This window comes from Cebus imitator, unplaced genomic scaffold (assembly GCF_001604975.1).
Source record: "Cebus imitator isolate Cc_AM_T3 unplaced genomic scaffold, Cebus_imitator-1.0 Scaffold131, whole genome shotgun sequence".
Classification (NCBI taxonomy): Eukaryota; Metazoa; Chordata; class Mammalia; order Primates; family Cebidae; genus Cebus; species Cebus imitator.
This window is the reverse complement of record NW_016107446.1, coordinates 954,697-965,616: the sequence shown is the minus strand read 5'-3', so window position 1 is coordinate 965,616 and position 10,920 is coordinate 954,697. Positions and strand designations below refer to the sequence as shown.

At 40.6% G+C, this 10,920-nt stretch overlaps 2 protein-coding genes across 6 annotated transcripts in view; one reads left to right on the top strand and one right to left on the bottom strand.

Moving 5' to 3' along the window:
• CUNH2orf49 (chromosome unknown C2orf49 homolog) overlaps positions 1–5,963 on the bottom strand; it is a 9,842-nt gene extending 3,879 nt beyond the window's left edge. Inside the window, exons 1-4 of one of the 5 annotated variants that reach the window (XR_001828851.2) lie at positions 5,635–5,963; positions 3,599–3,765; positions 354–480; positions 14–207 (exon numbers count right to left, since the gene is read on the bottom strand). Coding sequence is in view for 4 of the 5 variants with exons in the window: in XM_017541095.2 (XP_017396584.1) it covers positions 54–480; positions 3,599–3,765; positions 5,635–5,733 (693 nt within the window). In the remaining variant the exon portion in view is untranslated. Of the gene's footprint in view, positions 1–13; positions 481–3,598; positions 3,766–5,634 lie in introns of all 5 variants that reach the window. The other 4 variants (XM_017541096.2, XM_017541098.2, XM_017541094.2 and 1 more) reach the window with 4 other exon arrangements.
• LOC108312930 lies at positions 5,744–9,280 on the top strand. The gene is made up of 2 exons (XM_037742964.1): positions 5,744–6,101; positions 6,185–9,280. Exons 1-2 carry the CDS (start codon positions 5,796–5,798, stop codon positions 6,428–6,430), a joined length of 552 nt encoding a protein of 183 aa, XP_037598892.1. The 5' UTR covers positions 5,744–5,795; the 3' UTR covers positions 6,431–9,280.
• The last annotated feature ends 1,640 nt before the right edge of the window (positions 9,281–10,920 follow it).

The window sequence follows — 10,920 nt, the reverse complement described above, 5'->3', positions numbered from 1 at the left end:
AGAAAAAAAGGATGTAGCACCGTCGACCCACCTCCCATTATGAGCCAGACTGCTCAGGTTTCATTCAGACCACTTACCAGCATGGAAATGACCCCCATACTTACGATGGCCTCTGCTTCTTCTTTAGGAGCAGCTCGCTTTAACTTCACTGGAGTAGTTCCAACAGGGGACAATGGTGGCGACTTCACAGAGCCTGAAGGACTTTTCCTATGCGTTAAGTCATGGTTCTGTTTAGTGTCATTATTATTGTGTTCCGTTTTATTGTTCATAGGCAAATTGGAAGACAAAATTAGGGGTGAAACACTCGAAGAGGAATTTGATAATTTTCTAAAGGCATTATTGGTAAAGCTTGCCTGAGGGGGAGGCTTGAGTTGATCATTATCTCCATTCTCTGTCTTTTTCACTTTTATGCTTGTACTTGTTGAACTTCCATCAAATACAATGAGGGGTCTTTTCCTTAACCCGTCTACAGCGCTACTCCTGAAATCAAAAAGATATGCTCTTGAAAAATACCATCTGGAATGGCAAACCAGTTCACTGGAATTCAAGTTCAAATAAACAATAACCAAGAAGATTTATTGATAAGACTAATCTTTTCTAAGTGGGACTATTAGAAATTAAATTTTCTATGTTCACTCTAAATGAGAGAATTCCCTAGTGTTTTATTTCAAAGTTTAAAATATTTATGTACAAGAAATTCAAAGTTAGCTTTAATGTATATACAAGATACAGCTGTTTTTAAAACATCAATTAACTAGCCCTGGAACTTAAAATGAGATTTTCTAGTTAAAAAACAAACACCAGCTTATTGATAGGGCTATCTTAAGCATGTAATCTGTTATTATTTAAAAAGGATAAAAAACTATAAAATTATACCAAGACTACCACAGTGGTAATCTACAAATGAGGTGCAGCATTCTATTCCATTCACTAAAGGTCTCTAAAGCCAAGACATTTTCTAAACTAATTGTAACTATGATATTTGTACAAGTTTAATTGTAAAATTTGGCAAGTATCTTCATATTTACCTTCTGGAAATCTAATTTCCACTCTTAATTATAAAGGTTAATAATGAAAGCATTCGTTTGCTTATTACTCATCATACCTCAAGCTATATAACAGATTAACTAAAAACAAACAAAACAAACCCTCTTTTTTTTTTTTTTTGAGACAGAGCTGCATTCTTGTAGCCCAGGCTGGTGTGTGGTGTGCAGTGGCACAATCTTGGCTCACTGTAACCTCCACCTCCTGGGTTTAAGCAATTCTCCTGCCACAACCTCCTGAGTAGCTGGGATTATAGGTACACGCCACAAGGCAGGCAAGTTTTTGTATTGTTAGTAGAGACAGGGTTTCACCATGCTTGCCAGGCTGGTCTTGAACTCCTGACCTCAGGTTATCCACCTGCCTCAGCCTCCCAACATGCTGGGATTATAGGCAAGAGCCACTGTGCCCACATTAACAACAACAAAAAAAACCTTTTAATTAAACATGTTAAAAATACTTGAGGTAGCCAGTTATTAGGAAGAACATTTCAGCTCTGCTACTCAAAGTGTGATCTAGGGACCAGCAACACAACATCATCATCATCTTGGGACTTTGTAAGAAATGGAGAATCTGGGGCGTCAACCTGAACTAAGCATCAGAGCCCATATTTTAACCAGATTCCTATGCAGCTGGCCAAACTCAAAAATTTTTGGGTCATCAATGAACATAATTTGGTAGAAAATGAAAAGTAAAGTCATTGTATACCCACTGCCTTTGTAGAAAGGAAACAGAGGGACTGAGAGCAGGGCTTGACGGCTTGTTTCATCTAAGATTCAAGAGGCACATTAAAGTTTGAGAAGCACCAGGGTATGTTGCTATGGACCTAGTCCTAGCTCTATGTGACCTTGGGCATGTTATAGCACTTCTCAGGATCTCGGTTCCTCCACAGATAAAATAATAAGCAGTTTAACAATACAAAATGATCTCTTGGATCCTTCCAGTTTTAATGCTCTGAATCAATCGTGAATTTAAAAAATAGAGTCAAAAAGCCTTTCTGAAATGATTTTGAGGGACTAATCAAGACAGTTGTAAGATGATTGCTTCAAAGAAAAGAAAAACCAGCACAGAAAGTTTTGCTTATAAGAACAATATGCCTGAATGTGCTGATCAAGAGGAAAATATTGGCTGAGTAAGAGCAAAAGTAAATTAAAAGGCATATGTAGTGTAAACCATATTTATGAAAGTTAACACTAATACATAGTCTGTACTAGTAAGTAAAAGTAACCATCAAGCTAAACTGATGGTCAATCTGAAATGTGCCCTTGATCAAAGGTCAGATTTTATTTTCCAAAAGACAAGGAGCAGACATGTATTCTTTGGCTATCCTTCATACTTGAAGAATAATCTCAATCACAAGTTTTCTTTGTAAAACAGGGATTAAAACTCAGAGGAACATACTTCCCCTTCCCCTCACCCTCCTACTCTGTCTTCTCCTACTCTCTAGTGTACTGCCTATGACAGCGCCTTACAAACAGAAGGCCCCTTCCCCTCCCCACACACCTTTAAAAAATTAATTGATCAACAGTATCCACTTTAGATATAATAAACATCAGAAGAAATAACTAGTTCACTTAAGGATCTTAGGACATTCTGCACTTATTAACCAATCAACAACAGTGGTTAATCAAATGTAACTTTCTTTAAAAAACAAAATTCACTTGCCTGTGGTTTTATAAAAAAATTTTTGAAATTAAAAAATTTTAAATAGCATAACTCAAGCTAGTTAACAGGCCCTTTGTTTGTGTATTATTCAAAGACATTAGAGTTTTTTACCTGACTTGACTTTTTTCTCAAAATTCAGGAAATCCTACTGGCTCTACCTACAAAATGCATGTAGACCCCCGCCTACCAAATTTACTAAGTCAAAGCTGCTGCCATCTATTGCCTGGATTACAGTACAGCCTTCTAATTTGTTTCCTTGCTTCCACCTTTATACATGCCCCTTCCCCTCCCCAGATACCTTAAATCACTTCTTAGAAGAGCAGCCAGAGTCATCTTGTCAAAATGTACATCTAATGATGTCACCACTCTGCTCAAAATCCTCTAGTGGCTTCTTATCTCAGAGTAAACCAAAGTCCTTACAATGACTTATAAAGGTTTCCATGATCTGACAATCTCTTCTGTTCACCCCCAATACAACTCGTTCCTCCTGCAGCCCTGATGGCCGCTTTGTTATTCCTGGTATATGATGGGCACATTCCTGATCCAGCCTCTTGTATTCTGGCCCAGAGTGCTAGCTTGTTCTCTTATTTCCTACAGGTCTCTTTACTAAATTGTCATTTCTCACTATGATTGTTCCTGGACAATTTATCAAAAATTGTAACCTTTCTCCCTGACCTTTACTACTTATGTAACAATACTGTTATATAGTAACTCTGCTATTATGTTTCTGCCAAACATGAGTAGGAAATTTTGTCAGTTTTATTTACTGCTATACACATAGTGGCTGGTGCTCAATAGAGTCCGAAATTTTTTTTACTTAAGTTTACCTCAGGAAAAATCAGTAACTGTTTAGTTATAAGATGAACTGAATGCTAGAACCACCAAAAAGTACCTTTTAGTCTCATTTTTAATCTCATGGTGTTCTCTTTTCTTTTCCATCATTTTCCCCCATCTATTCTTCGGCAAATCCCTCTGAGGCAATGGTATTGCGTGCTGGACATAAAGGTCGGTAAGACTGTCTTTGTTTATTTTTGCATCAGTTTCAACAGCTATGTTCTTCTGTGGGGGGAAAAAAGTAATTTCAAAACAACATTCTTAATTTTAATAACTAACCATCTTACCTAACATGGTAAAACATTACTGCTTAAATCACAAATTAATTAAAAAACCATTTTCACAATAACATGAATACTTAAAGACAGCGTTATAGGCTACATTCTGTAAATATTAGGTTCAGCCCCATCTTAAAGACAATGGTCACATTTTCTCAGTGTGACAAGGATTGCTATCCACAACTGCTCAGCCAACATACCAAGCATGAAAGATCATTTTCCAGTATTATTACCTTAATATACAAGGGGATTGAAAATAGGGGACTGCCTGGGAAAAACAGACAAAAGAAAGTGAACAATGACTAGCAATCACCGCATTCTGTCAATAAGCTACCTTGAGTGTTGCTATCATGATCAGTTTAGTGGGATAGAGGTCTCAGTCTTGTCTTATATTTCTCATGCTTCTTTAATGTAGTACTTCCTAAACTGAAGTTAACTATAAAGATTTCAAACAACACCACAGATTGAAACTGTTATCCCCGTAGTGATGACGGTAACAGTACATCATTAGAAAAGCCTGCACCCCATTTTCACTGGTTCTTTCAAGTAAGCTTCCAGTCACTGTCCAACCACCTCTAACTAAATCACCTCATTCTTCCTTATTTTCCAATTTGTTCTGGACATCACGAAAAACATACAGCATAAACACAGGAGTGTCATGAAGACAGAGTTTGGATTTAAGAAGGAAAAGTGAGAATAGTAATGAGATCACAGGCTCTTCAATTTCAACTCAGAAAGGCTTGAAAACATTTGTGTTTTGGCAACTGACAAACCTATATCCTCTAACAAAATCTAATAAAAGCACATTTTACTTCTCTTTCATATATTGGACTAATTTATTTTCACCCTGTCCTCACTCAGAGGTAGGGGAAACTCCGAGGATTCCCTTGGACAACATTCCCAGAGAATTCATAAGCCCGTTACTTTGGGAAATATTGCCTTAGCAAAATTTCAGGGCACATTCCGTAACTACTGAACGAGAAACTGGGGACAGAGCCCAACAAACTGTGTTTTAGCAAGCCCTCGACTTAAGCCTCGTTCTTAAGTACATGAAAAGTTTGAGAACCACAGGTAAAAACGTACTGACATAATTAAGCTCTACTTGGCAAGAGGACTTGAAATTCAAGAAAGATAGGGTATCAAGGGGAAAACCATAAGGAAAACAACAAAATATGCTACTTAAACCCCAATGAAACTTTCAGTAATTCTCTATCACTTAAAACATCACGTTTTTCCTTTCTCATTTTTCGCCTACTATCAGAAGCCACACAGGCTGGAAAAGAACACGCGCTACATGAAGAGCCAGAAGCCCTGAATTCTCCTCCTGGCAGTACCATTTACAGATGTTGTGACCTTAAACAAGTCACTTCATCTCTCTGAACTGTTTTATCATCTTTAAACGGTGAGAGAGGGTGTGGAAAGGACAGTTTCTCAGACGCTTTCCAGCCCTGACAGTCGATGATTTCTACCTCCCCTGCCTATTCTACGCTTCTTCCCCACTTCCTTTCTTCCTCAGGTTGGTGCTCACACACAGGCAGAGGGGGTGGCCTGGGACTCCTCTTTCTAAGCCATCAGGATGGATAGATAAGCCCTATTTCCCAAGCATTCCTGATATTCTACGGGCGTCTATTTTTTCGGACAGAGGGCGAGGTGCGGGAGCGAGGGGACAGCTGGCTGTTCTGTATGGGTGGAGAGTGGCACAAACCCGGCGGGAGTGTCCGCAGTTACCCAAAGCTACTTAAGGAGAGCTCAGATGCAAGCGCCTCATCAGGGAAGGCCCACCCGTCCGCCCGCCCTCCACTCCGGCGCGCCCAACCTGCTCCAGAGTAAGGAGAAGGAACTCCTGGGACAGCAGCTCGGGGTGCAGCAGCAGTTCCGAGTCCGTGCAGCTGCGACCGCCCACATCCCCCGCCATCGTCGTCGCCAGGAGACCCCGGTCGGCTACCCACAAAGCCCCGCGAAGAAAGCGTTCCGGAAATGACGTACTCTGGCGGAGACTCGAGTGTGTCGTCACTCGAGTGCGCCGCACGTCGGGCTCTTTCTCTCGCTGCTGGATCCGGCGCTGGGGTCTGGTCTTGCTTGCAAAAATCTCCCAGGGACCAGAGAAGAGAGGGGGATGTCAGACGTAGAAACAAATGGCGTGTCAAGTTTGCAGGAAGAGAGAGAAGAGTGAAGTTCCGGGAGCCGACCGCGATTGGTCGCGCATTCTATGACGTCCCACGGCAGAGGCCAAAGGGATTCCTGGGGCAGCCTCGAGGGAAAGAATTCTGGCGCGCAGGGCTGGTATACATTACTCTAAATATGGCAGTGGTTGTGTCCGAACTTACCGTCTTTTTCTTTGTTTAACCTGTTTCTCGTCTCTTCAGGGCCCTCTGTATAATGTAAGACCAGAGGCTTTATTTAGTGAATTCCCTGTAACCCCGGCGCCTTGGACAAATAGGTATTCAAGTGTTTGTTTCCTGAAAAAATACTCTGAATTAATCTACTCACATGTAAAAAATAATAACCGTCTGAGAAACGCCAGTAATAACAGCCAAACGTTTGTTACATTTACAGTGTGCCAGAAAGTGCATTTTACGTGTATTATTATCACATTCCTCAGAACAGCCTAATGACGTATATATTACTATAATGCCTGTTTTTCAGATGAGGAAACTGAGGCATAGAAAGGATAATTTACTCAAGAGTGAGGAAGTAGCAAGCGTAAAATCCAAATCTTCTGCATGTAGTAATAGCTACAGTGAAGTAACTTTAAATCGCTGTAGGTATCAATTATAGTGTAATTCCCAGGAATTAATTTACTAAGAAATTTTCTCTTCTCTTTCACCATTCATGGAGAGATATATACCCCTAAATATTTTGCACATTTAAAACTTAAACTTGCTGGGCGTGGTGGCTTATGCCTGTAATCCCAGCGTTTTGGGAGGCTGAGATGGAAGGATTGCTTGAGGCCAGGAGTTCCAGGCCAGCCTGGGCAACATAGTAAGACCCCGTAGCTACAAAAAAATTGTTGAAAAATTAACCAGGCACGGTGGTGCCTCTGTAGTACTAGCTACTCAGGAGGTTGAGGTAGTAGGATCACTGGTGCCCAGCAATTCCACCCTGCAGGGAGGTAGGATCACCACACTGCACTTCAGCCTGGGCGACAGAGTGGGACCATGTCCGAAAAAATAAATAAATAATAAAACTTGCAGATAGGTTCTGAATGTTTATTGTATGCATCCTCTATGATGTATCATTTTATTGGAGATTATTGCATTGTCTACAAAAATAAGAACTCTGAGGATGCCAAAAGATAAACCTTGAAAGAGGACTAGAAGTGAGATCCTCAAGAAACAAAAAGCTGAGAAGTGTTTTGCAATTTTTCTTAACCATTTATGTATGTAATATTTTATGTCTAGAAACTGAATTTCAGATCTGAGAGGAAACTTAAAAGTTTCTCAGTCTAGTTCTTTCATGTTAGTGCCAAGAAAACTGATCAGAAAGAGATTACATGACTTGCCCAAAATTGAACAGTCCTAAATCTGGGCCTAGGCAGGCATCTGAGTGTCTTAAATTGGAGTTAAATGTATTAGCATCATGGTATTAACATCATGATATTCCATATCTCAAATCCGATTTTATTTTCATTACAGTAGTGAAATAAGTGTGATTAGTTATTATCCCCATTTCCTTCCCTGGGAGGCACATTGTTTTAGTATCAAAAACAGCTAGCTTGTAAGAATCCTGGGCTAGAAACCTGACCTCATTTCAAGTTTTACTCTGTTGCACTGAGACCTTGGGTGAGTTACTCAGTTTCTCAGCCTCAGTCCCCTCATCAGGAAAATGTGGTGTTAACACTTTCTGTGAAGAATGATCAAAGGAGTGGAGATTATAGAGATTATAAACACACTTGGCACAGAGTAAGTTTAAGAACTGGCAGCTGGTTTTTATAAAGTTAACAGTCATAGAAGAGAGGAAAGGGCAGGCTTTGGAGTGACTCAGAGTTGGATTATAACCTTGGCTTCTTTAATCACCTAGGACATATACTCTCCAACTGTAGCTTCCTTCCCTCTGAGATGGAAATTATAAGCCATCTTGCAGTGTTTTGAGGATTGGAGTTAGTGTATAAAATGCCTCTTCTGTTGGCTCTCCTTGGAGATTTGTCGTATCCTATTGATTGTCATCAAAGGAAAGAAGTGGCAGGATGATGGCATAAGAGGGAAGAACCTTGAGTTTAATAGTCTGAAAAAGTGGTTACAGGTTATTGCTGTGCTTTTTTCTCTCTGTGGGTTTCTGAACCCATCACCTAACCTGAAGCCTCTAACTTCATCTGCAGAAATGTTTTGTGCCAGGTAAGATGTCTTTTTTTCTCCCAGTACTTCCCAGTTTAAAACTAAGGGTACTTCGTTGGTTAAAACTAATTCTATTAATATTATTCTAGGTGCCTGTAAAGCAGAACTCTTGAGATCGAAGGAGTGTTGTCTGAGGGAAAAAAAAAAAAAATCACCATTAAGAGAGGAGGAACTTGAATGAGATTTACATACCCTCTCTCTTCCAAGGGAGGAGAGAATGTTTGGTGATGCCTGCCCACTCCTTCTGGGCAGACCCCTTGTAGCATGGAACATTGGAGAATTTGCAGTCTGCTAACTGTTTCTGATTTAGGAGGTTGGTGGGGAGGCCTTTTAATTTGCATTTCTAACAAGTTCTGAGGTGATGCTTCAAATATGTCCAGGCAGAAGGGCTGCCTCACAGTGATTTCTGCCATACCACATGGGAATTGAATTCACAGGTATCTCTAACCCTTGAGCCTGAAACCAAAAGACTCAAAAACAAACACTAAGTGGACAAAGAATATCTCAGAATTTCTGTGGAGACCAGTGACACGAGGGTCTCTCTCTTCTCATCTTGGCACTTCAGAAATCTCCCGAGTCTGGATATAGCAGTGGGGAAGGGTGGGGCCTCCCGTTGATAAGATTGTCACTGCAGATAAATGGAGCTTTCAAATTGAAAGAAAGAAGGAGGGCTTCCCGTTGATAAGATTATTGTCACTGTAGGTAAATGGAGGCTTCAAATAGAAATAAGTTTCAGTTACAGAAAAGAAAATATCTTTGTTTTACACATTTGAGTTTGCAGACCTAAGGTTCCTCCTGCCACACTATCATCTGTAACCCTAAGGCACTCAACATTTTAAGCTAACGATAAGGATTTTCACTTCACTCACAGATCCTAAGGTTTTATTCACTAACATTTTTATTTGGTGACGATAGTTGACAAGAACAAAGCTGTGGGGAACAAACAAAACACTGTGGTGCCTGGCATTGCCACCTCACTAGATTGTGAGTTCCTCTGGGACAGGGTCCATACATTTCCTTCTTATCCCTCACTTAGCCATTAGCATGCACAGTGCTTGTATTTAGTAGGTGCTCAATAAATGTTTGTGGAATGAATGCATGATGAACCAAATCTATACTGAGGACTCTGGGGTTGATTCTTGTTGATAATGTAATATTGCTAAGATATTTATGTTATAAATATGTTACAAATATTGTGTCAAAAATATACTTGAGCAGGCTGGGCGCAGTGGCTCATGCTTGTAATCCCAGCACTTTGAGAGGTTGAGGCGGGTGGATCACTTGAGGTCAGGAGTTCGAGACTAGCCTGGCCAACATGGTAAAATCCTACCTCCACAAAAATTAGCTGGGTGTGGTGATGGGTGCTAGTAATTCCATCTACTTGGGAGGCTGAGGCAGGAGAATCACTTGAACCAGGGAGGCAGAGGTTGCAGTGAGCTGAGATCACGCCATTGCACTCCAGCCTGGGCGACAGAGCAAGACTCCGTCTCAAATAAATAAAGATAATCTAGGCCAGATGTGGTTGCTCATGCCTGTAATCCCAGCACCTTGGGAAGCCAGTTGGGTGGATCACTTGAGGTCAGGAGTTCAAGACCAGCCTGGCCAACATCTGTCTCTACTAAAAATACAAAAATTAGCCCAGCATGGTGCTACATGCCTGTAGTCACCGAAACCCAGGAGGCTGAGGAAGGAGAATCGCTTGAACCTGGGAGGTGGAGGTTGCAGTAAGCTGAGATTGCACCACTGCACTCCAGCCTGAGTGACAGAGACTATGTCTTAAAAAAAAAAAAATCTAGTTAATCAATATTTCAATATTGAACATCAAGAATTTTAAAGAATTGGTTGAATGTTTTCTACGTGCAGAAAGATAGAGCAGAGAACCTAGACACAATCCTTGCCCTCCTGAACGTATACCCGGTGAGAAAGTGAGGAGCACAGAGTATGCATAAGTGTAAAGATTAAGTTTCGAGAGTAGACAGCAACTATGAAAACATAGTTATAGCTGTGCAGCTCAGTTTTCATTAATCGTTGTTCTCATTGGAACACATCTTTTTAACCTTCTCCAAAATACTCAACGTGGCTGGGCACCGTGGCTCACGCCTGTAATCCCAATACTTTGGGAGGCTGAGGTGGACAGATCACTTGAGGTTGGGAGTTTAATACCAGTCTGTCCAACATGGAGAAACCCTGTCTCTAGTAAAACACAAAATTAGCCAGGCATGGTGGCACATGCCTGTAATCCCAGCGACTCGGAAGGCTGAGGCAGGAGAATTGCTTGAACCCAGGAGGCGGAGGTTGCAGCGAGCTGAGATTGTGCCATTGCACTCCAGCCTGGGCAACCAGAGCGAAACTCCATCTTAAAAAAAAAAAAAAAAAAAACTCAACACTTGGTATGGGCCCAAGGAATATTTAATACGTATTAAAAAATGAAGTTAATAATTGCTTTGAAAGCCATATGACTGATATTTCTTCTTAAATGTAACCAATAGAAACAATATAAGGAATTTGGCCTATGCACATGTTTGCACATTTATGGTACAGGCATTTACATAGAGGTACCTGTCATTTGTGACACAGACTTCTCAGCAAGCTTCAGAAGGAACAGCTGTTTCTAGATGGAATAATATGGAGCATGCCATTATAAGAATCCTGTGATAAATCCTTTCATAAATATTTCTGAATGATCTCTTTTGTTATACATTTTAACTCCTGGATCATCTAAAGTAGAACGCAAAGATTGTTCATAAACCATTCATTCAAGACAGATT

What these genes read in the sequence shown, in the direction of transcription:
- LOC108312930 (XM_037742964.1), top strand. Translation starts at nt 5,796, where the DNA reads ATGACGTACTCTGGCGGAGACTCGAGTGTGTCGTCACTCGAGTGCGCC. An exon ending in AATTCTGGCGCGCAGGGCTG is followed by an intron (nt 6,102 to 6,184) that starts GTATACATTACT and finishes TCGTCTCTTCAG; the next exon opens with GGCCCTCTGTATAATGTAAG.